This window comes from Pseudonaja textilis, chromosome 1 (genome assembly GCF_049901715.1).
Source record: "Pseudonaja textilis isolate UNSWEBS1 chromosome 1, rPseTex1.2, whole genome shotgun sequence".
Classification (NCBI taxonomy): domain Eukaryota; kingdom Metazoa; phylum Chordata; class Lepidosauria; order Squamata; family Elapidae; genus Pseudonaja; species Pseudonaja textilis.
Genome location: NC_141990.1, coordinates 158,065,388 through 158,092,451, shown reverse-complemented (window position 1 = coordinate 158,092,451; position 27,064 = coordinate 158,065,388). Strand labels below are relative to the sequence as shown.

General features: G+C 39.8%; 1 protein-coding gene across 2 annotated transcripts in view; it reads left to right on the top strand.

Moving 5' to 3' along the window:
* PTCHD4 (patched domain containing 4) overlaps positions 1–27,064 on the top strand; it is an 80,537-nt gene that overhangs the window by 14,727 nt on the left and 38,746 nt on the right. For both annotated transcript variants that reach the window (XM_026707739.2, XM_026707737.2), the window contains exon 2: positions 19,065–19,545. In XM_026707739.2, the coding sequence (XP_026563524.2) occupies positions 19,065–19,545 (481 nt within the window). The remainder of the gene's footprint in view (positions 1–19,064; positions 19,546–27,064) is intronic.

Here is a 27,064-nt window from a genome sequence, read left to right as displayed (position 1 = left end):
ATCTGAATATTTACTAAATACTAATATCTCATGATGCAGACAATAACTTTCACAATAATTTTAAATGACTTCTCTTTCTTTCCATTGTCCTGTAAAACTTGTTAAAATGGGACAATTTAAAACATACGTTGTAGAATCTATGCCCACGGACACTTCCTTTGCTCGGCAAACTCTGCTACACCAAGAAAAAAAAACCCGAACAGATTTAAAGTTAGTTAATTTTAAACATTATTAAATGGAAAGCTGTATTGTTACAAAGCAGTGAGTTCTAAATATGACATTTATTTTCGAGTATGCCATGAGCTTGACACAAGTGGCAGAAACACTTTACAAATTGACATTTGGTGATTGCCATGCAATGCTTTATTGTGAAATACTTTATTTTATTTTATTTTATTTTTTTGTCAATTGCTTACAAGATAATAGGTATAAGTAAAAACATAGTTATGAATACATGGATACATATAAGAAAAATACATGGATACATATAAGAAAAATAAAAAAAATTAAAAGAAACAATAGGACAGGGATGGTAGGCACGTTGGTGCACTTATGCACACCCCCTACAGACCTCTTAGGAAAGGGGTGAGGTCAATAGTAGACAGTCTAAGGTTAAAGTTTTTGGGGTTTGGGGAAGAAATCACGGAGTCAGGTAGAGTATTCCAGACATTGGCCACTCTGTTGCTGAAATCGTATTTTCTGCAGTCAAGTTTGATGTGGTTAACCTTGAGTTTGTATCTATTGTTTGCACTTGTGTTGTTATGGTTGTAGCTGAAGTATTCATTGACAGGTAGGACATTGCAATGTATGATTTTATATACTATGCTTAGATTGGACCGAAGGCGGCGTAGTTCTAGGTTTTCTATGTCTAGAATTTCAAGTCTAGTGGCATAAGGTATTCTGCAATGAGTGGAGGAGTGGAGAACTCTTCTTGTGAAATATTTCTGGACTTTCTCAACTGTGTTAATATCAGATATGTAATGTGGGTTCCAGACTGATGAGCTATATTCAAGTATTGGTCTAGCAAATGTTTTGTCTGCTCTAGTTATCAGTGTAATATTACCAGAGAAAAAGCTACGTATGTAGTCAGAAAGATGTGGACCCTGCTTCTGGAGCAGGCATTAGAAAACATCTAGAGGGACCATGATACTCTTTATGAGCTTATTTGCCTGGTTTGTTTATTATTACTTGCATGCTTTCTTGCCTGCTTTCTAAAAAACATAGATGGATGCATTCGTTATCTGGTTTGTTTTGTGGGCTATAGTGTTTTCTAGGCTACAAGGTATGGCTGCAAACCACTAGAGGGCAGCCAAAAGAAATTGCTGTCCCCTTGTGACTGTCTAGATAGCCCTACATTTTTTCTGTATAAGTATTTCTTTTCTTTTAAAAAACACTTTTATTAATTGAATGCATAAAACAAAACTACAGAACTGTCTTTCATTATATTGCACATGGCTAGGTTTTCTGCAGCAGTATGTAAGATCTGCTGGACCTTAATAGGGATCCTTCTATAATATAGATGTATTTTGTGTCATTTTAGATATGATCCAATTTTATGTAACTTTAGATATAATATCACATTTTTGTAATGTTAGATGGTATCACATTTTATGTAATTTATGTAATGTTATCACATAACTTAGACATAGATTGATCCTGGTCTTGCCAGGTTCTTTTATAGAAGTATTTTAATTTTGTATGAAATATTATTTATTGAAATCTTATATTTATGGGTGCTCACAGATCACTCGTAGACATACTTTACTAGCCTAAGACTGCAATGAACTGGCTGTCTTATTGACGAAACAAACCACATTACAATAAAATATCAGTAAACAATAAGCAAAATTATTAAAAGGGATATACACACACATACCTACATACATACCTACATACGTATACATACATATAAATTTTACTCATGCATTTTAAGGACAGTCATATATTTCATTATAGTCTTGTACTGCTAATTTATGTCTATAAATAATTTGTTCAAAACATGGTAATACCATCAACTCTGCAGATCAGTAGTTATTTAGGGCCATAAATCTATTTTTGTAATGCTGAAAAATAAATCTTTTAGCTATAAGTATGCATGAAGGATCCACTTTCATTGTTCAGGTGTCAGTTTCCATACAGTGGGGATATAATTTAAAATAAAATGAGCATCTGAAAATATTGTACAATATTTCAAAGTTGAATTAATGCCTATAACTTTCTTTTAAATAGTACAATTATAAAGCACTGTAGACAAACATATTTCAGTGAAGCATTAAACCTATTGCATCTCTAAAAATTCTGTATAATGATAGGGTCAAATATTTTCTATATAAACACAGTGGAATCCAGTAAGTAGAAAGAGTATTCAAAGTTATAATAAGAATTTCTCATTGTTTATTCCATTAAACTATCAAAGATAATCCTTAACTCCAACCATTCATTTAGTGACCATTTTATCCATTTTTTCAAAAATATTCTGAATTTTGGATTATCCAACAGAAAAAGAATCAAAATACCTTTTCTTGTAAGTAGTATATCACAGTCTTCAAACTGATACAACAGCAAGTTGAACCATTGGATTGTTGATCCCATGTCAGCCAACTAAAGATGCTCTATATAAACATTAAAAACTGAAGAGGAGCCCAGCTGGGAAATTATCTAAAATTTGTTACTAATAGCAGCATGGCAAATGATGTTGTTCAGATTTGGAGAATTACTACACCTCCTGGAGTTATGGGCGTGCCATTGCTGGAAGTTTTCAAGAGGTGATTGGTCAACCATTTGTCCAGGATAAGTCCTCCTGCAGAAGATAGGGGGTTGGACTCCTGCTATAGGTAGGGGGTTAGACTAGAAGACCTCCAGGGTCCTTTCTAGCCCTGAGATTATATTTCTATTTCTAACTGAATAGCCTGTCATTTTCCCAAACACATTTATAAATGCATCAAAGTTGGAACTGAGACATGGGCATGGAGTGTAGACATAAATAATAATGGCAACATGTAATATCAGTATATTTAATGAATTGTTATGATGTAGACCATGAGTATTATAAGTTATAGCAGCACAAACAATTAAAAAATCAAAGAGAAAGTGTGCATCTTAGCTTAGTGCCTCAGTGGAAAAGTGGACAAGTTACCACTACGTTTCACTTTGGATACAGGGACTACATTAAGTGTGACTGTTTCTCTGAGCATCACCTTGTGAGCTTTTCTGTGAAATAGATATTTTACTACACATTATGATTTGGCCCTTGAAACTTAGTTCCTTGGGAACGTTGCTCTTGATAAGTGGACTTTTTGCATTTGTCCACACTTAACTATGGAAGGTATTGTATGTAGAGCCACCAGATATGCGGGCAAAAAACTTGAGTACAGAGAAGAGCAACCAGGATGATTAGGGAACTGGAGGCTGAAACATACAACGAATGGTTGCAGGAACTGGGCTTGGCTAGTCTAGTAAAGAGAAGGACCAGAGGAGACATGATAGCGGTCTTCCAATATTTGAGGGGCTGCCACAGGGAGGAAGGGGTCAAGCTATTTTCTAAAGCACCTGTAGGCCAGACAAGGAATAATGGATGGAAGCTGAACAAGGAGAGATTTAACCTGGAAATAAGGAGGAACTTTCTGACAGTGAGAACAATCAACCAATGGAACAGCTTGCCCACGGAAGTTGTGGGAGCTTCATCACTGGAGGCCTTCAAGAAGAGATTGGACTGCCATTTGTCAGAAATGATGTAGGGTCTCCCGCTTGGGCGGGGGGTTGGACTAGATGACCTACAAGGGCCCTTCCAACTCTGTTTATCTGTATCTGTACCATCTAGTGATTGTTCAGATTTTTGAAGCCAAGAACTGGTAGCCCTACTTTGTTTTGAGAGAGCCTACCTTCAAAATTCCAAAAACATCTTTTCTTTTCAATATTATTTATTATTTTATCATAAAAAAATAAAATACAAAACGGTAAAACAAACAAACAAAATGAAACAAAAGCATACATTCAACTCTAACCACAACAAAAAAAGAAATAAAAATAGTGTGCAAAAAAAAAGAGAAAAAAAAAGATCAATTAAATTTAACATTTAACATCCAGGATCCACCCTGGCTGGGTGCTGAAAGGAAGAAAAAGCAGCAAATGCTCCTCCCCTTTTACAGGTATTTATATACATATACATATAAATATATATAGAAAGAAAAAAACATCTTTTCAACATTCTCCCCTGGCCCTCTCCCCAGAAGAAATTGGGGACCCTGCTTTAGTTCAGAGAAACACAATAGTTGTCAATCTAAGGACTCTGCTGAGGGCAGGGCAAAATCTAAATTTGATAACATTTTATTTACATGCTATCAGAGGTGGTATTCAGCAGGTTCTGACCAGTTCTGGAGAATCGTTAGTGGAAATTTTGAGTAGTTCAGAGAACTGGCAAATACCACCTCTGACTGGCCCCGCCCCATCTATTCTCTGCCTCCCGAGTCCCAGCTGATCGGCTGGGTCTTCTTTGGTTGCCCTGCACAGGAGAACGGAGCTGGAAAGAAGGTTAGTGGGGTGGGGAGAGAATGGGATTTTGCAGTAACCTTCCCCCAGGAGTGGGGTGGGAATGGAGATTTTGCAGTCTCCTTCCCCTGTCACACCCACCAAGCCATGCCCACAGAACCGGTAGTAAAAAAAATTGAATCCCACCACTGCATGCTATGTTTGAATATAAACTAATTACACTTCATATGACTCTGTGCTGTTTGTATATATGTATTTTTGTAATTCATGCTGCTTTAAATTTTATAATTCAATTATGGGTGTTTTCTTAAGGATTCCAAGAGTGACATCCAAGATTTTTCTGGTTTTCCTGTGATCCTGGGACTCAGACTACATATCACTTACTCAGCAAGCCCATTTGAATTTGGGCTGTATTTGGTTCAATGCTGCTGATTTTATCCTACCAAATGAAACAGAGCCAAGTACTCCAAAATGCTGGAGAGAGAGTTTTTTTTTTATCCAATCTCATTGCCATGCAAAAAAGATATAACCCCCTATAACCAATGTATTATACAGTAATCAAGGCTGCTAAACTGGGTAATATTGCAGCCGATGATATACTGTAGCTCCTACCTGATAATTCTGTCTCAAGGACTTATACTGTTCCAGGAAAAAAAAACAATAAAAATACAAGGGTAAATCTAATTAAACTGTCACATTTATCACTTTCTCACAACTAAAGTCAACTGAATGCAGACACCACTATATTCTGCTTATTTTTTTTAAATAATAGAACGGAATAACTAGAATAACGGGAGGGACCTTGGGGCTCTTCTATCTAGTCCAACCCTCTGGTCAGGTAGGCAACCCTACACCACTTCAGACAAATGATTATCTGACACATACAATCTTCCTTAAACATTTAATTTTTCCTTTTATGTTTGTTCCTTTGAGTTATTCTTGAGTCCTGATGACTGCCCTGACAAGTCCTGGTAGTTTTCTTGGAAATGGTTTTCCCTTGCTTCCTTCTCAGAGCTGAAACAAAGTGACGGCCATAAGGTCACCCAGATGCCTAAGGTTGGACTAGAACTCACAGCCTCCTGGTTTCTAGCCTAGTGCCTCAACCACTGTATCAACCATTCACCCAAACCAAATAATTTTTCCCATTTCTTGCTTAATATATCTGAGGTTTATTGTGGGACTTTCTACATGTCGTGATAGGATCTCTCTGTTCATGCTGAGTTTTTCACCCTCAGAGGCTAAGGAAATTTTCATGTTTTAAAGCTTTAGTGCCTTCCCTTCTAAGGCAGCTCCAGATAGTGCAACTGCTGCAAGAGACAACCCAGTGTGTAAAGGGTTCCCATTATTAAGCAGCTATGGGTATACATGGGGAAACCTTGGTTACGGTTCCGCTCAGGTCACAACAGAAGTGAACTTGTGACTTTCTACTTGGAGACGAGAGCATTTGAAAGCTGTGGAGGACAATTCAGGCACAATGGGGGGTGTGGGGAGAGGGAAAGAGAGCACTGACTACACTGCAGTTTGTTTTTTATTTGAACTGAGCACTGCAAGCAAATGGCCAGGAGAAAAAGAACATTTTTTTCTTAGCAAACTCTAATTTTGGTTCCAGTTGCCTCTACTGCCACTCGAAAAGAAGGTCCTTGATTCACCTTTTCTGATGAGATTAAGCAAAACAAAATACAGTTGAAATTCCTCCTCTTGAAATGGGCTGTGAACAACTATACTCTAGTGTGTGATACACTGGCATCATTAAATACTCAATTGAACACCTGTTTCAATTTAATCAGAGCCTATTAATTGGCTATGGAGATCCATGAGATTTTGAATGTTCTTATGGGTAGCACCTTAATGTTTTTCTAGATGCCCTTCTTTTCTGTAGGGTTTTTGTTTGGCACTCCTAAAGCTCATCTTTCCAAGCCCCCCTTGGCTCCTTGCAATATTATTAATCAGGAGTTATGATTGGCTTAGGTCCTAGGACATAGTTGGAAAGTATGAATGAGTCTTTTGAGGCTATCCAGATGTTATGAGATAGTAACTTCAATTGTCCCTCACCTTATAGTCCAGGAGTGATGTGGGTTTGAGGGAGTGCAGAAACAACTATGATTCCAGAGGCAGCATTACTAGCAAACACTTTGCCTAATTAAGTTAGAAAAGGCCAGCCAGAGGCCTGCAGTCCTGGTGCAACCCAGAACAAGTAAACTCTAGGAGACTGCAGGAGAAGTCCTTCTGGAACAAACAGGCTAGTAGAGTCTGGCATATTAAAACTGACTCATCCCAGGAAAGTCTTCCTCAGGTCCACATAAGGTTGTTCCCCCCACCCCACCCCCACTCTCATTTTTAAAGCCTGTTTTAGAATTAAACAGGAAATTAGGTACCTATCATTTCTTTCCTACATTCTGAAACAGTATATGAAAGAAATGTATATAATTTCTTTCACTTCTTTCTCTTGTGTCTTTTCCCCTTGCTACTTGCAATATTACTTATCCTTTTTCTGTCTCTGTTTCTTCTTGCCTGCAGGATAAAATTCAGTAGTTAAGCATTAATTTGCTATTTTGTCAGCTTTCCTCTTTAAAAAAAACAAACCCACTACTGATCTTCTAAATAACTTACCAAAGGGCTTTCTCTTCTTCTGTCAAATTATTCACATCATGCTTCTTAAATGTGGAAAACGTGCTAATTTCTTAGCCAGTCTTCTGAAACAACAGTATGTTCTGCCATCGAAAAGCTATAGAACTGTGATGGAAAGTTCCTTTAACTCATCTGGGCCTCTCTCTCTCTCTCTCTGCATTAGTTTATTCTGTAACTCAAAGAAATACTTTTTTGATAGGAAGATATGTAGCCTAAGCAAGTCCAGGCAAGATTTTTTTTCTTCCCCAAGCTGCAGGAATACATTAGAAAAGTGATTGCATTTGATGTAGTAGCTATCTATTTGCATTCAGTCTTGTTTTTTTTTCTGTGGCCTTCTATATGTTACTGACTTGTAATTCACCCCAGAACCTTCTGTTTTGGGCAGAACAGAGAAACTATAAATAAATACATAGCATATGAGTTTCAGCTTGCATATTTTTTCTTCTTTCCAAGGTCATTTCAGGGGCTAGGATATGCCTGAAAAGTGTTTTATATATACATGTACACATATACACAGGGAATAAATACCATAAGTAGGCATTTTTGTTGCTACTTTGGAGAGATTTAAATATGGAATAAAACTCACCCTTGATTCCAGTTTAAGAAGAGAGTAGAACTTCTCAAAAGTAAGCTAGGATATGTCATGATATGTTTTCCAAATAAAATATTCTAAAAGTTATATTGTCTGTCTGTTGGCAGGGTGATCCCATAGCTTATTAGAATGTTTCTGGATTCTATTTTATAATTAATCTATGCATAGCAGTTGCTTTCTATAGAGGAAATACTGGGAATGCAGTGCCAAGTCTAAAGCTTTGGCTCAGCAAATTGGTCCATTACAAATGTTACATGTGTCTATGCAAGCATTTTGTTCAAGGGCTATGATCAACAGCGAGAGCTTTGCAGCATTATTACCATAATCACAATTGCTCTGCAATTCATTATTTCTATAGCTCCAAAAATCATACATTGCAATGTCCTACCTGCAAATGAATACTTCAGCTTCAATCATAACAATACAAGAGCACACAATAAATACAAACTCAAGGTTAACCACACCAAACTTGACTGCAGAAAATACGATTTCAGCAACAGAATGGTCAATGTTTGGAATACTCTACCTGACTCTGTGGTTTCTTCCCCAAACCCAAAAAACTTTAACCTTAGACTGTCTACTATTGACCTCACCCTCTTCCTAAGAGGCTTGTAGGGGGCGTGCATAAGCGCACCAATCATACCTACCGTCCCTGTCCTATTGTTTTTTTATTTTTCTTCGAAGTATCTATCTCATGTATTCAAAACTATATTTATTCTTATACCTGTATCTTGTAAGCGATTGACAAATCAAATAAAATGTAAAATGTAAAAAAAAAGAAAGGTGTACAAAATGTAATCCCACTCAGTTTTTTAGGATTACTGATCCTTTTAAACAATGAGAGCTTTTTGAGGTTTTGTCCATGTTTGTGTGTGATTTTCAGTGGTATCTTTTAGGTATTAAATGTATGAAAGGTTTACATTTCTTCTCCTTCCAATCTCACTGATTCGAGCAATGGTGTACCTGCCCAAGCAATAATCCCAGATTTTCCTGCAACTGTGCTGTGTGATGATGTTTAATGGAAATATGTATCTAAGATAGTATGTTTTTGGTGGTATCAGTGGAATCTTATGGAGACCCTAAGAAATATTATTGCATTTTTATCCAGATGCTCCAAAGCTGATAATGAGGATTACAATAGTCAGTTCCAGCCTTTGTCCACCTAAACTCCCCATGAATATTAGCGTTGCATCCCAGCATAATTTGGCCACCATATCTGATAAGCATCAGACCAGGGAAGTGGTTCTACTCCAAGATTTATTTCTCAGTTTTCATTTTCATAACTGAAAAATTATCTGATTTAGAGAATATTTGACTCCCCTAAGTGATAAAAACAAAAACGGTACTGATCACACCCTGAGGAAAATAACAGCATTATCGTGCAAATTTTAGGTTCCACTACAAACCTCAGTAATCCTTGAATGCAAAGAAGAAGAAGAAGAAGAAGAAGAAGAAGAAGAAGAAGAAGAAGAAGAAGAAGAAGAAGAAGAAGAAGAAGAAGAAGAAGAAGAAGAAGAAGAAGAAGAAGAAGAAGAAGAAGAAGAAGAAGAAGAACTTTATTGTCATTGTACAAGTACAACGAAACTGTGGATGCACCCCAGCAACTGTTCACAATACAATAAAACCAGAGCACTTAAAGATGAAAATAAGAAAAATAGAGTACCCATGTCTCCATTTGCAATTAGAGAGTACAATATCTATGAATATACACAAAATATACATCCAACACTGACTGTGAAGCTTTGCTGAGTGTCATAATTGGGATTCTCTGGATGGTAATTGCTCAGCTAGGAGGTAAGGTTATAGATTACAGCTGCTGTTTTCTGCTTTACTGGATTTATAACTGGCAGTTCTAGCACCCCACAAGCAATCATATTTACATCATTCTTGTGCTACATTTGGGATGATTATCATTCGGTAAACATGTTTGAAATAATATTAAATCAATTTTAACAATAAACCCAAGTAAATTCAGAAGGAGAGAGCATCTAAAATTGTAGAGTTCATGGATATATTCTCTATAGGGAACATTATGGTGCATGCCTGCTTCTCCCCCCGCCCCATCATCAGGCACCTATTCTGAGTTCGAACCAACTGGTGCCCTTAAGCTCCATCAAGAAGTACCACAATGTCTTCAGGAATAGAAAACATATCCTACAGTCCAGATTATTGAGTTTTCTGTGCCAGTGCAGGTGGCTGCCAGGAAGCAAATTAGCAATCTATAAATCAACCACAGGTCAGAGGTAAAAGCACACTCAGGCTCTATCACAGCTAGATGGAATGAAGTAGCCTTTGAAAAGGTCCTTCTGCAAGGTCTTTGAAGATAGACCGCGCTCATCCATCCAACAGGCCAGCAGGGATCAAGACTAGTAAACTATCAATTAGGCAACATATTCAAGGGAGAAAAAAGAATGAGGCCAGATGAAATCCAAAGTCCAATACACAATCATGTAGAATATTCACCAGCAGCTTTTTTTTTTTTTAGCACTGATCGAAGAGAAATAATGCAATAAACAAGTTTATAAGTACATTGCTGAGATCCATCAAATTGGAACTGCAGAGTCTGCTGTCCCATTAGCACTTATATGCCTTTGGGATAGCCTCTCAGATCTGGGAAGCTGACCCCTCTGGTCTTAGATCTTCATCCTAGGATTGAATAGTGCAAGGGGTCTGCTCAACTGGCGATGAATAAAGAAAGAAAATATCACAAAGTAGAGCTTTGAAACAGAAGTCAGAAGGACACAGGTTGGTTCCTTTCTACTTGGAAGTGAGCATGTCAGTAGCTCCATTATGACTTAAATGTGGGCCACATATATTGCAGCCTCTCTTCCAAGCACTTCAAGAGATGAGGAGGCCTATGAAGTTTTTGTTCAGACTGGCTTCCAATGAGAAGGAAGTGCTAAGAGGACTTTAACAGCTTCAGCATTAAAGCATGCTCCAGTTTTTCAGAAGCAAACACAAAAGAAAGCAGGTTCAGTATAGTTGAGGCACCCTCCCATACTACCACCTCTTACAATATTAGACAACACAGTATAAACGGTAGAGACCTTCAAATTTCTAGGTTCTACCATAACTCTAGACCTAAAATGGCCACCTTACATCAAAAACACCATAAAAAAAGCACAACAAAGAATGTTCTTTCGGCGCCAACTCAGAAAGCTCAAACTGCCCAAGGAGCTGCTGATCCAGTTCTACAGAGGAATTATTGAGTCTATCATCTGCACCTCTATAACTGTCTGGTTTGGTTCTGCAACCCAACAGGACAGACACAGACTTCAGAGAGTAATTAGGACTGCAGAAAAAACCATTGCTACCAACCTGCCTTCCATCGAGGACCTGTATACTGCATGAGTCAAAAAGAGGGCTGTGAAAATACTTTCAGATCCCTCACATCCTGGACATAAACTGTTTCAACTCCTACCCTCAAAACTAGACACAAGAATGTTTTTTTTCCTGAATGCCATCACTCTGCTAATCAAATAATTCCCTCAACACTGTCCAACTATTTACCAAGTCCGCATTACTATTACTATTAATCCTCTCATTGTTCGTATCACCCATCTCCTCCCACTTGTGACTGTATGACTGTAACTTTGTTGCTTGTATCCTTATGATTTTTATTGACTGTTTCCTAGTATGATTTGATGCTTATTGTACCCTATGATTATCATTAAGTGTTGTAACTTATGATTCTTGACTCTTGATGAATGTATTTTTTCTTGTAAGTACACAGAGCATATGCACCAAGACAAATTCCTTGTGTGTCTAATCACATTTGGCCAATAAAGGATTCATCCATCCATCCATCCATCCATTCACTTCATTATGTGATAGACAGCTCTTCCTTACCTGAAGGCTGCCCCTCCTTTCTGCCAGTCAATTGCCAAGTTCATCCTCATGCCTCTTGACTCAGTGGTACATTTATAAATTAACTTCAAACAAATATCACTCTTTAAAGTGATTAACAGATATTATCATTGGTAACATGAATGGTTTCTTCTTGTTTCATTACTGAATGCAGTGTAACTCCTGCATTATTTTAGCACTGACATGAGTTTATAAATGATACAATTGCTATTTGTTATAAACTACGGTTTAACAGTCAGTGGAGCATTAGCTGTTATGAAAATATCCAGTCAGCAGTTGTGTGAAACAAAAAACAGGCAAGCAAGCTGGCTGATTTACTAACAGACATGTGAATTACAATCTATATTTTTTGCATTCCTTGGACACTCAGCATCTCCTAGGCATGGAAGGTACCTCTCACTATTGTAGTATTAGCATTACATTAGTGTCTGGAAGGGATAAATTGGATGAGAGATCGTGAACTGAATGGTGCTTATTGCCTATCTAAAACTTCATAGTTGAAAGGATCATGTCCAATACAAGCATGAGTGATATGTTGAGCAATCCACAGGAACCAGAAGTGAATCAAAAAATGAATTTATATGTTCCTTCTTATAAACACCATGTAATTGTGCAGGAAGAAATTGTTCACCAACTTTTCAGGCACAGGATTTCTACTTAGGGACCAGGCCAAGTTTATGTTTTTCAGAAAGCATATGAGATCAATGGCTAATAATTGCAATACTGTATTTGGCAGTGTCTTCATGGATTTCTCTGTGTGGACAACTAAATGCATGACTGTTATGTCCTGAGGACTCAAGGAGTTCTCACTCAGGTCCACTCACTTTGTGTGGGCGTTATTCCCCCATTCCCATTGGTCAGTTCTCCCCAGCAGCCAGCTATAAAAGCAGGCTGCGGGGTCCAACTGGCTGCTGATTGCTGCGAGCCAGTTCCAGGCTTGGCAAGCACGGTCAGCCCTTTATTTGTAAAATAAAGTACTGTTGCACTCATGCTCTGGTTCAGCCTCTCATTGCTCAAACTTAACACTGGCGACGAGGATGGGATCGCTACCAGAAGCACCTTGCAACCGCTGAGTCACTAGCCACCGATCTACAGCCCAGAGAGCGATCGGCTGGCAACAAGGGAAACGCTGATCCGCAGCCAGAGAGAGCGGTCAGCTAGCGAAACGAGCGATCAAAAAGAGCAAACGCAGATCCGCAGCCAGAGAAAGCGGTCTGAGTCAAATAGTTAGAAGCGTCTGTAGCCGCTTGTTAGCCTCGCTACGGGGAAAGTGAAGCGCTGCGAGCCGCAGCCGCTCTGCATTTGGCGCGAAATTCAAACGGGTGTCATTTGAATTTCGAGCCAGTAGGAATCACAGCACAGCGCTGTAGAGAGTCACTAACGCCCACTTTTTTGGCGCGAATCAAGACACCTCCAACGGCTAGCAGCCAACGTGGTAACCCAGAGAGAGAAAAGAGGGTAGCAAAAACCTCTCCAGAGCTGATATCACTAGTAACTCACGAGCGTTCGTAGTCCCAGAGAGATTTCTCCCGCAGGTAGCCCAGCCGTTCCAGCACCATGAGTTCCAATCCAGTATTCCCGGCGTTTAAACCAGACGAAGAGAAGTGGGAATCATATAAGAACCGTTTCAATCATTACATCGATGCGGTCGGCCTGTCGGATGCGGGAGAGCATCGGAAAAAATCCTATTTCCTAATTTACTGCGGAGCCACCGTTTACGATACCGCTGCAGCACTCGTGGCGCCGAGAGAATTAAAAACGTTCCGTGGTCCGAGTTGCTTGAGATCCTCACAAACCACTACGCTCCCAGGCCTTCACAAATCGCCAGGAGGTTCACGTTCCGAATGAGGAAGCAATCAAGTAAGGAGACCATCAACCAATATATGGCCGCCCTCAGAACAGCAGCCCTGCACTGCGGGTTTGGAACATACCTGGAGGACATGCTCCTCGATCAGTTGGTTTGTGGGGTCAAGGATCTCAACCTACAGAGGCGACTGCTAGCTAAAAAGACCTCAACCTCGCGCAAGCGTAGAGGAGGCCCTAGCAGCCGAGCTAGCAACGAACTCAGCCACCGAAATTCAGGGCCCAAGCACCAAGCTAGCAGCGTTCCCAGTTCATTCGAAGAGGTGGAAGCGGAGGAAGGCCACAACGATGAGAACGATGTCCATCGCCTCACCAATGACAGACGGTCAGGTAGGGGCCAAACAAGAATACACCGGTCCACCCAAGCACATCACCCTGTGCCTAGCCTGTGGGGATCACATCAAAGGGCCACCTGCAAGTTTAAAGGAGCCGTTTGCAACAACTGCCATAAGAGGGGGCACATTGCGAGAGTCTGCCAAGCTCCCCAAAGCGCTGCACAAAGACCCCCGTCCTCGCACTCGGGACCACAGAGGCAAGTATTAAACTGTCGCACGCACCGCCTTGCCAGGCGTACTTGCCACTCTGTTAGTAAAATTTCTCTCTCCGTTTCCCTAGAAGGTAAACCGTGCCACATGGAGGTTGACACAGGGTCAGCGCTCTCAATAATCTCGTGGAACACCCTCAAGAGACTCCACCCCAGCCTATCTACTACCCGGCTTCAGAGATGCCAGTTCGGTCTGAAGGACTACCAGGGGAAGGCCATTCCCGTGATCGGCAGAGGCAAGTTCTTTGTCAGTTTTAGAGCTTTTAAAGGCCACCTACCTCTAGTGGTAGTTAACGGCAATCTACCCACCTTATTGGGGCTCGATTGGTTTCCCCACCTCGGCCTAGGGTTAACAGGAGTCCATGCTGTCTCAACCTCAGACACTGACTCCTTATTCGCTGACTACGCAGATGTGTTCAGCGAGGAGCTGGGGTGTTATAATGGAACCCCCATCTTGTTCACCGTTGACCCCCAGGCAGTCCCAATCAGATTAAAACCACGTAGAGTTCCATTTGCTATTCGACCAAAACTAGACGCTGAATTGGATAAACTACTAAAACAAGGGGTCATTGAGCCAACAGATTTCGCCAAGTGGGAGGCGCCCATTGTCACACCCCTCAAAAAGATGGTAGCCTGAGAATTTGCTCGGACTACAAGACAACAATCAATAAATATTTACAAGTTAGCGCCTACCCCATGCCCGTCATTCAGCACTTATTGCACACATTCGAACCGGGCAGTATTTTTGCTAAATTGGACATGTCTCAAGCATATCAACAGTTCCCTGTTGATAACCAAACAGCGGAACTTCAGACCATCGTCACTCACAGGGTGCCTTCCGATGCAAGCGTCTCCAATTTGGCGTAAGTGTTGCCCGGGTATTTTTCAATCCCTCATGGGCGGATTTTACAGGGCCTCCCTGGTGTAGTACCCTACTTGACGACATCTTGGTCTCGGCCAGGGACAGACCCCAACTCTTCCAGAGAGTGCGAGCAGTGTTAGAGAGGTTCAGACAGCATGGCCTCAAGTTAAAAAAAGAAAAATGCGCCATTGCCACTAGACAGGTGGACTTTCTGGGTTATAAAATTGACGCCTCTGGCATTCACCCCTGGAGTCCAAGGTCAGGGCGATCCACGAAGCTCCCACACCGACCTCCAAAGCGGAGCTACAAGCTTTCTTGGGGCTCCTAAACTTTATGCATCCTTTTTGCCCCATAAAGCCTCAGTAGCCGAACCCCTACACAGATTACTAGACAAAAAGTCACCGTGGCACTGGGGGCACAAAGAAGACCAGGCGTTTAACGCCGTCAAATCACTACTTACGTCAGAGGCAGTGCTCATCCAATTCGACCCCAACCTCCCTTTAGTACTGGCAGCAGACGCATCCCCTTTTGGAATTGGGGCGGTCCTTAGTCACCGACTCGCCAATGGCGCCGAGGCCCCCATCGCCTTTTTCTCCAGGACGCTCTCGGCCACGGAGCGAAATTACAGCCAAATAGACAAGGAAGCCCTAGCAGCTGTTGCAGCCGTGAAAAAGTTTCATGAATTCCTTTTGGCCACTTCTTGAACTGGTCACCGACCATAAGCCCCTCCTGGGCCTACTGGCCGGCGACAAACAGACACCTCAAGTCCTCTCCCCTCGGATGACAAGGTGGACGCTTTTCCTAGCGGCCTACTCATACAAACTTATCCACCGCCCGGGCAAAACTCTATCCCACGCTGGCGCACTCAGTCGCTGCCCCTTACCCGCTCCGGCTGAAGACCCAGCTCCTGTCAATGCCATTTTTGAAATCACCCAGTTGGACCTGCCCATCACCGCCCTTGACATCGCCGCCAAAACCAAGGCAGACCAAGCGCTCGCCCAGGTGCTCGACTGGGTGAGGAGGGGTGGCCGGGAGGCAATGTTGATAACAAATTCGCGCCCTTTAAGACTCGCATGCAGGAGCTGTCCAGTTTGCAGGGTTGTCTACTGTGGGGCACTCGAGTGGTCATCCCGACCTCGCTGCGTACCCGAGTCCTGGAAGCGTTGCACGAGGGACACCCGGCATTGTGAGAATGAAGGCGTTGGCACGCAGCTACGTGTGGTGGCGGGTCTAGACGAGGACATTGTCAATTGGGTAAGTTCCTGCAGCATTTGCCAGGAATCCCGTCCTGCTCCCCCATCGCCACCCCTACCAGATGGGAGAGCGCCAGCGCCTTGGTCTAGAATCCATATCGATCTGGCCGGCCCGTGCATGGAAAGATGTTCCTAGTGGTCGTGGGCGCTTATTCCAAGTGGATAGACGTGGCGCAGCTATCCACGACCACCACACTAGCAATCACCAACGTGTTAACGCGCCTGTTCGTTACCCATGGACTACCCGACTCCTTGGTCTCCGATAATGGCCCACAGTTCGCATCAGTAGAATTCAGCCGTTTTGCAGCCAACCTAGGCATTCGCCACATTTTCACAGCCCCATTTCACCCTGCGAGTAATGGGTTGGCTGAAAGGGCCGTCAGGACCACCAAAGAGGCCCTCGCTAGGTTTGGCAGAGATGACTGGCACCACAAACTCTCACGGTTCCTGATGAGCCAGCACTCAACCCCCTGTGCAGTCACCAATAAGTCCCCAGCGGAACTTCTGATGGGCGGCGCCTGAGGACTGTATTAGATAGACTGCACCCACAATACTGCCCTGACTCTCCCCTCGCTTCCACTTCGGAGTTAGACATTTTATGTTACAGGAGCCGATATTCGCAAGGAATTTCGCTGGGGACCCACTTTGGATTCCGGGCGAGGTCATCGCCGTCACCGGGCCGAGATCATATAGAGTCAGGCTGGAGGATGGTCGCGTCTGGAGGAGACACATAGACCAACTCAGAAGGCGCCTCAGCAACCTCGCAAACAAGAATCCAGAGTCTCCAGTCGAAGGGGAACCGTCCCATCCGCCACCCAGCCACACCGCACCCAGTGACCAGTCTGCGCCAGCGGTCGTTCCGGTCAGCCCAAACTCGGACAACAGCGCCCAGAGAGTTGATCAACCGGATCCAACCCACGAGAGTTTGACTCCAGAAACCAACCGGTGGTTTCCGAGGATGCCAGTCCAGAGAGAGTGTTGGCGACACTATGCCAGCTCAACCGTCACAGACTGATACCGAACAGTCAGACAATGTTCCCGAGTTGCGCCGCTCCGGGCGCCAACACAAACCCCCCATCTACCTCAAGGACTATGCGTGTTCGCATCTGGGGGGAAGGGGTGTTATGTCCTGAGGACTCAAGGAGTTCTCACTCAGGTCCACTCACTTTGTGTGGGTGTTATTCCCCCATTCCCATTGGTCAGTTCTCCCCAGCAGCCAGCTATAAAAGCAGGCTGCGGGGTCCAACTGGCTGCTGATTGCTGCGAGCCAGTTCCAGGCTTGGCAAGCACGGTCAGCCCTTTATTTGTAAAATAAAGTACTGTTGCACTCATGCTCTGGTTCAGCCTCTCATTGCTCAAACTTAACAATGACAGTTTTGTGAGGAGCAGTTGCCTCTTCCTTCCAACTTTTCTGTTACCTGCCTTGAAGGACTGACAGCTTGCTTAGCCAAATACATATGGCAGGAGAGTCAGATGACATAGTTTCATGTCTTGTATAGTCACATAGGCTAATGGTATTTGCTTATTGGTATAAACAGTATGATGGAACAGATAAAGCATTTATTTAACTCAGCAAAGTAGTTCTCAAAGAAGGTTGTTGCATTGTTTTGTATTCTTAAAAAATCCAAAAGTCAACACTGTGCATGACTTCTCTGTGAGTTGTTTATTAGAAAAACAGGTTAGTTAATTTGGTTTTAAAAAGTTATGAATTCCTTAGATTAGGAAATTTAACTATTCTGATTTAAAATCAGTGGTTTTGCCAACAGCAAGAAGTGCAGTGTTTTGTAACTGTTTGTCAGTGAAATTCCACATTACAATTGCTTTTCAAATCTGAAAATAAGATTTGTTTGGAGCTCTGATTTAACAAGATTTGAATGTCTTATTTAACTTTGACCAAGTACAATTACACAAGGAGATTTAGAGTGGCAATTTCATTTTAATAGAGAAGCCTATGCACTGGGAATGAAACCAGTATCTATTCTATATAAGTATTATGTCCCATTGAATTCCATATGGCTTCCTTCCAAATAACTGTACACAGAACTGAAACTTTGCTTCAAGATTCATATGTAAATCATGGGATTATTAGGGTTAAAAAGAATTATTTCACTGTATTCAGGTCAAGACATAATCAATAATAACCTAATGAACTTGGCCATAGAACAGCTGGTGGTAATTATTCCAGATCAATTTATTTATTAAATTTATATGCCACCAATCTCCCTGATGAGGTGGGAAATATGTAGTTTGGGGATAATTCTTTCTGTTAGGATTTCAAGTGGTTATTGATGGATTAATAGTAATTGGTCGTGGGCTGTGTCCATAATTTTTGTTAGAGAAATAACTATTGTGAATGTTGCCCTCATGCACAAAGGTTCATCATTGATTCCAATTTTGTTTGCACTTTTCTTTAAATCTGTTTATTCTTATGGAACTAACATTAATTTTTAATGCGATTGAAAAAGCAAAACAAATGCATTCTCATTCACTGTTTGGATGTGAAATAACCCAAAATATAAAGGGAAGTAAAAACAAATTAGAACGCTTTCATTTCTGCTGTTCATTTGTTTGTCAGGCTGGTCTATTTCTCTCCTTCTCATTGATACAGTATTTTTATAAAGCAAAATCTATGAATGTTATAGCTTTGTTGGTTCTCCCTGCTAGTTTGCAAGAATGTGCAGTAGTTAAATTAATATACACAACACATTGCTGATTGAATTGGGGTGTCTTGCCATCCTTGCTATTTCTCCCTGGGGTTTGAAACCTTCACCCTCAAAGGCCTTCTCCTTTATTGTCTTCAAAACTTAATTCAAATTGTTTATAATGTTGATCATTGCAGAAAAGTAGGATAACTAGGTTTGTCTTCTAGAAAGCTCTTTGTAGGAGAAATTTAGAAGTGCTGTTATTTGTTATTTTTAAAGAAAAAGCTTTATCCTAACATATATGTCCTTTGGTTTTTCTCCTCAGGATGGGAGAAGCAGCTTTATTGGCCATCAGCTTGGTGGAGTCATGGAGCTGCCAAACAGCAAGGACCAAAGGGTCAAGTCAGCCAGAGCTGTCCAAATCACTTACTACCTCCAGACTTACCATTCTGCAGCCCAGGACTTCATTGGTGAGAAGTGGGAGAATGAATTCTGCAAACTGATCCACAAGCTGCAGCTCCATCATAAGGATCTACAGCTGTATTCTCTTGCCTCCTTTAGTTTGTGGAGGGACTTTCATAAGACCAGCTTCCTAGCCAGGGGCAAGATCTTAGTGAGCCTCATGCTTGTTCTGTTGGTGGCCATCCTCTCCAGCTCCATGAAAGATTGCCTTCGCAGCAAGCCATTTCTTGGGCTCTTGGGAGTACTCACAATCTGCATCTCCAGTGTTACTGCTGCAGGAATATTTTTCATTACTGATGGAAAATATAATTCAACTCTGTTGGGGATCCCTTTCTTCGCAATGGGTAATTATTTATCTTCTTAATAATAGGATTAGTATTGCTGAATGACAGAACTGTAAATGGTGCCTATGTTGTACAAGTACAGGTATCTCTTGATTGATTTACCTGCAACTTTTAAAACATCCTAAGTAATTGCCCCGTCTCTGTGTTAAAAGAAAAGGAGGGGAATCTGAGGGGGTAAAATGACTGGAACCAAATCTCAACCAAGAGGCAGATATTTTATTGATCTCAGTTTAAAAATGAAGAAAAAATGGTTTTTAAAAATTGGAGCATTGCTGAACTGGTTTTGAAAAAAGTTCAATCAGAACATTAAGGAAGAGGGCAGGGAGGAGATTAAAACAACTCTAGAAAGTAAGTGTCCAAAATTGGAACAAAAAGAATATAATTTGCAAAGGAAGTAAACTTTCTGATCACATGCATGCTTATTGATATAAAGTCTCCTTGTATGAAGTGTGATTTAGCTTTCGCAGTGTGATCATAGGTGTGTTTACTCAATAAATAAAGTACTGGCAGTCTTTGACTTACAACAGTTTATTTAGTGACCATTCAAAGTTACAACAGCACTGAAAGAAGTGATTTATGATCCCTTTTCATCCTTACAACTATTGCAGCATTCCCATAGTCACATGATCAAAATTGAGACCTTTGGCAATTGACTCCTATTTGTGATAGTTACTGTGTCCCAGGGGTCATGTGATCACCTTTTGTGATCTTCTATAAGCCAAGTCAATGGGGGAGCCATTGACTTAACAACTGTGTTACTAATTTAACAACTGCAGTCATTCCCTTAACAACTGTGGCAAGAAAGGTTGTACAATGGAGCAAAATTCACTGAAGAACTGTCTCACTTAGCAATAGAAATTTGGGACTCAATTGTGTTCGTAAGTTGAGGGCTACCTGTACAAAGCACTCCAAATAAATTACATTTAGGACTACTGTACAACTGTGGAATTGTGTTCTTTCTTTCTCTTTCTTTCTTTCTCTCTGAGAGAGAGAAAGAGAGAGAGGCTGATCCTTTGGCCATAATGAGATTTTACTTTTATTAAATATTCTCAACAATAATTAAACATCAGATATTTTCCAGGGTTTTTTAAACTGTGACATCATACATTTTCCATAATCTCTAGCTTTCTGAAGTCAAGGTAATTACTAAGATGTTTCCAATATTGCCATTTATTTCAATTAAATAACAAATATCACGAAACCATCTTACTTTTGAAGCAAATAACATGTATTTAGGCAAATTTAAATGAATTTAAATGAATGGACTGACATGATCAGCAGATCAAAACTGCAGCTATGGCCAAAGGATTAATTTTCTGTCAGTCTGTCTTTAGATCGAAATAATTGATATCTATCTATAGAGATAGAATGTGTATTTGGCCTTTAGGTTTTTCTATTTTCGATAGGAATACACTTTCCATTTGATTTTCAGGTCTTTCTCATTTAATTATACATGGCAACTTTATAAATCACCATGGGCAAAGAATATTTCCCCTTTTTAGAAATGAGGTAGAATCTACTGCCAGAGTCAATGGGGAACAAATACTCTTATTTTAATTTTGAGGCAGATATCTTTATCTTCAAAATTGTTCACAGAATTTCCATGTAACTAGAGAGAAAAAGAGAGCCAGTTTGGTGAATTGGTGAAGGTGCTGGCCTAGAGCCCAGGAGACTATGAGTTCTAATTCTGCTTTAGGATGAAAGCCAGCTGGGTGACTTCCACCCTGTCATTTTTTCTTAGCCCTAGGAATTCGGCAAGAGCAAACACCTCCAAAAATCTTGCATAGAAACTGCAGGAACTAGTCAATTGCCACAATTCAGCACTGACACAAAGACACTCACTCACACACAAACACAGATAAATAAAAGTACAGGGCAAATATTTATTGTAAGATAAATTTGCACAGCAGTCACAACTACTGTATTCTTGCTACAATAGTTAAGAGCCCTTCACTGTGCATATATAGACTTTTTCATTATTTAGGATATTCAGAATTATGAATACATCCAGCTTTCTATATTTAAGGAACTGTAAGATGGTTTAATTTAAGAAAACTGTCACTGCTTGTATTTGAAATATAGCAATGCATGCCACATCAAGCATCAGCTCATTAAGGTTGAAAGGACCATGCTTCATGGCAGAGATGAGCTGGTGCGATCTATATATAATCCTTAATAGGACAATGCCAAACTGAATACTGAATACTTTCAAATGCTAGCAATACTAAGTGAATTGTGATCAGTTCTTTCATCATGGGAATAATGGCTCCCATTCCAGAAAAAATATACAAAGTATTTTAATTTATTGTTTACTCCTTTTAAACATTTGTTTTTTTAAGACTGTATTTTGTTTAGCAATTTATAAAATAGTGATGCATAATTTAAAAAAAACAAATAACCATCTAAAACAATCGCTCAAGGTCTCTGTCAAATCTTAATTACTATAGGCCTAATTTGTGTTGTCTTAAATAAATAGGTTTTGATGTACAGTATTTGAAGCCTTCAGTAGACATCTGCATCTAGCATTTTCCAATTCTTTCTTTGCCTTCCTTTTACTTCTCGTGGAAGTACAGTTAGGACAGAAATTCAGGTCATATCAGAAGTTGTTTGTGACCTGTAATTTATTAAGAGGAAGACGGAAAAATCATAATCTCTGGCATTTCTGACCCTCTTACTTCTGTCCATGGTGAATGTTATACACTATATAGCCAATTATCAATTAAAATGATTCTTCACAAACAATACAATATTTCAGTGAAGAAACCATATAACATAAAGCAAGTGTTTGTTCAGATTAGCCTTGGATGTAAATCCTACCTTTAATTAGCTGGGTGTCCCAGCTAGGATGGGTGGGAAATCTCTTCTCTTTTTCTCTATTTCACATAGACCCTGCTGCTTTATTTTGGCTTTTGACCTAAAGATTCTATCATATTTTAAAAGATCATCTAGTGAATTATAGTTCTGAACATGTAAGAAGAAAATTCTCCCCTTCTTCCATTTCATTAATTCTGTTTCGCTCTTTGTCTTGTAATGGCTCCGGTCTCTCCTTGTGCCTGAAGATGTGTCCTACTTTCTTCTCTCTCCTGGTGTAGATGAGTATTTCCTTGATTTCCTAAAGTTCCATCTCTGTTCTTATGATAGCCTTGATCTTCCTGGGAGTTTGTTTCCAGGTCCTCCTTACTGCTCTGGTCTTCCGGACCTACCAATCGCTCATAAAATTCCTGGGCCTTTTCCATGGAGTCTATTTTAATTTTCCTTTCGTTCCAAAAAACTAACATCCGCTCTGGGATTAGCCATTTAAATATGATTCTTTTCTGATTTAGGTAAGCTGCTAAGAACTTGTAGTCTCATCTTTCTTCTCTTAGTCTTCTTGGTATTTGTTTGAGAATCAAGACTTCTTTACCTTTATACGTGATTGTTTCATCTCTTAACATCCTATATATGATATCCCGGACACTCCTTCTCGCAAATCGTATATGGACTTCTCTTGGGCATTTGTGGCATCTCGCATAATTAGTGCTAATCCTGTAAACTTCATCAAACTCCCTTAAGATGTCATCTTTATCCTTTTCCAATAGTCCAGCCAGTATTCCCACCAATAGTTGTTCCAGGTCTTCTTCTTTGGATTCCACTACATTTTGGAATCTCAAGTATGTAGCAGCCTTGTCCATCTCGAACTAGACCAGTGAGTCCTCCATTTCTTTACTCACATTCTTTAATTCTTCATCTACCCTTTCTAATTTCCTTTCGGTTCATTCAGTCCTTTTCTCTACTTCTTTTATTGTTGCTTCATTTTTCTCCAAGGCCTGCTGTAATAATCCAACTTTGTCCTCTACTTTGTACATATCCACTTTCATTTCTGCTTTTAATTTCCCCATCTCCTCTTTTAGTTCATTGATATCTGCTCTCATCTCATTATGGTTTTTCATCATTGTTTCTTGCAGCTTCATCATCGATTCCTGTAAAGTCAGCAAAATTGATTGGATGTTGGCATTCAAGATGTTAGCTTGTTTCTCCACTGGTAATGTTTCTTCTATGGTTTTTTGTGCCATGGGCGAAGCTGTTGCCGACGTAGTTGTTAACATCGGGGTGACCTTTCTTCCAGTTTTCAGAGCTGTAGTAGTTGTGGAAGTCATTTCTTTTGAGATCTGTTTCTATTGTTGTACTATATTAATTTTATTATCCCAAATTAACATTCAGTGATAGAATCTCTGTATTAGGATTGACCAGTATCTAATTACTTAATCTATCTATCTGCTGGATAGTGGTGCTCTTAACTGGTTACTGGAGTATAAGTACTTAAATATAAAAATATTATCACTGTATTATTTTAAATCCAAATTCTAAATCACATATATAATTTTGTAAGGTCTATGCTCAGCCTCTATACTTCATGTAATAGATAGATAGATAGATAGATAGATAGATAGATAGATAGATAGATAGATAGCACCAAGCTTCACTAAAGGCCTCCAATAAAGGAACACAATGTTGCCAGCCAATCAAGATACAAAAAGAGCCACAAAACAGACAGAAGATATTAGAAACACCAATCAAGCAGAACACAGCAAACTCCAAGACTCCCAACCAATCAGGATGAAGAAAAAACCATTCTGGCACAGCAGTAGGCTAGCCTCAAATTTAAAACAGAAATGGCTGTGAAAGTCTGACTCACAGACGAACACAATACAGAAGCCTGATGATGGTACAATGACGTGGGAAAATACCGGACCAAAGCTGAATACCATATATATATATATATATATATATATATATATATATATATATATATATACACATATGTATTTGTTTTCTTAAGTTTTCACGGGTACTTACATGTATGGCATTCAGCTTCGTTCCGGTATTTTCCCACGTCATTGTAGTTGTGCTTTTAAAGTTGTAGCAATTTGGAATCAACAATAAACTCCAGCAATTAGATAAAATTTTATTAGGATCAGGCAAAAAAAATATATAACAAAATTTTATAATTATTTATAAGAAGTAGAATTAGAATAAGAAATTGTAAAAGGGAACTTGATAGCCTGGAGTAGGAATATAGGACGTAGCATCACCATAACAGAATGGGAAAAGGTCTGGGGTAGAAATAATAAAATTACAAAATCGGTAGCATACAAAGAAAATGCCAATAACATGTTTTATAGATGGCACCTTCCTCCTTCAAGATTAGCGAAGATGCACCCCAATATGAGTCCGAATTGCTGGAAATGCAAAAAAAGAGGGAACTTTTTTCCATATGTGGTGCTCCTGTACAGAAGCTCAAAAATATTGGCAGAAAATTAGAAATTGGGTGGAAGAAATGACAAGAGAACAGATTGAATTCAAACCAGAGTCCTTTCTGTTAGGGCTCTTTGATAAACAAATATCAAAAAAAGTGAAATATATAATAATACATATTTTGACAGCGGCCAGATTGGCTTTTGTACAGTTTTGGAAGCAGCTTCATGTTCCATCAGAGGAGATGATCATTCAAAAAATTTCAAGTTGTGCAGAAATGGACAAATTAACTTTGGCATTAAAAAATAAAGACACTTCAACATACTACAACAGCTGGAACTGCTGGAACAAATGGATAGACCAAGGATAGACTTCACACTAAAAAGCAAAAGAGGATAGGATAAATACATAGTAGTGATACATAGATATATGTAAGGAATCGGTGTGTGTATATGGCATCAAATAAGGATAAAAAAGAGGTCTTACAAACTGTTGAAGATGAGAATGTTTTTAATTGTTTTCTATTTTTTTCTTTCTATTTTCTTCTCCCTTTCTTCTTTTTCTCTCTTTCTTTTATGTATGTGTTGTTGGTTTGTTTTAATTGTAAAATCAATAAAATTTATTTTTTTTAAAAATTCTCCCCTTCTACAAAGCTATTTTGGCCAGGGATCCACATGATATCTTGTGCTACTTGGAGATAAACTTTCAAGCTAGGATATAAAAGGTGAGCTTCTGATGTGGCTACTCCCCATGTGCCCCTAGCAGCAGTGATATTTGAAGAGTCTGGTTGTTTCTAGATCAGTGAAATGATAAGAATCACATAGAAGAAAGTAGATAACACCCATGTGATTTATTAAGCTAGGAAAGAGAGAAGTAGTTTCTTTTGAGATTTAGGGGCATCTGAAAAAAAAATCTCTTTTGAAAGTTGAACACTTTCTACCTTTAAATCAGGAATACAGATTGAAATGACATTAAGGAGCTTTCTGTGTGATACCTTTATATTTCATCCCTGATCCTTACCATGTAGGGAGGATGTTTTTCTAAAACTGACATTTGATGCCTTGGAATTCAGCCTGTTTCTATATAGAAGTGGCAGCAAAAGTGAAGGATTTTATATTTCTGTTCTGCTGTTAATGAAACTAAAAAATATCCTCCATGAAACACTATCCTAGGTAATATATTCATAGTGATCATGTAATTATCTATAGCATTCAAAATATGCCATTTAAAAAAAATATCTAGAACAGCCAAAATGTCACTTACCTTGCTTTTAGGTTAGTGCACAAAACAATCAACTTGTGCATATCTAAACTGAGATTATGCCTGAGCCACATCAGATCTAGAACAAGAATGCCCTGTGTAATTAAGGCTTATAAAACCCCTTTTCATTTCTTCCTCTTCTCTCTCTTTTATGCAAAGCTCTTTAGCTTATGCAACTTAGGAGAGTAGGAAAACATGCTAGAAGTGTTTTCAGATCCTCAGCAGAACATTAATTTCCATTGAGCGTAATAGGTTCCCTAGTCCAAACAAGTCTGTCTGACAGAAAGAAAATAGCAATAGCTTCATGCTCCAGAAGAGATGCTAGGATCTGCAGTCTAGTTGATTGCTTCTGGAGAAAGGCAAGCGCTTTGAGCCTCTGTATTTTGCATCGATTTCCTTGCATCTTTAAACAATGGTCTTGCTGCATATCTTCATACACTAATTTGAATGCTACATTTTCTCCCACCCTCTCAAGTGCATTCCCAATAACTAATATTATTTAGACTGTATAACAGCACAGAACTCCCAAAAGTGCCTTTCCCCCCCTAAAAGGCAACTGGATTTTGGTTTTTTCCTTGAAGACTTCAAGGAAAATACAAAGTCCAGTTGCCTTTTGGGAACACCCCCACCCCCACTTTTGGGATAACCATGACCTGGGTGATTGAGAATCTCTATAGATGACAGCACAGAACTGCATGCATATAAGGGTATAATGGTGGACATGACTTTATTTGAATTGGCAGGTTAATTTTAAATGCTTACCAAATCAATAAACAAAATATTTTTATTTTGCTTTTAAAAATGCTAACATTTGTTTAGTGACTGCTTAAAGTTACAACATTGCTGAAAAAAGTGACTTAGGATCGTTTTCACACTTATGACCATTACAGCCTCCCCGTGGTCACATGATCAAAATTCAGCTGCTTGGCAACTGCTTCATATTTATGACGGTTGCAGTGTCCTGGGGTCATGTGATCATCATTTGCAAGCTTCTAACAAGCAAACTCAATGGGGAAGCCAGATT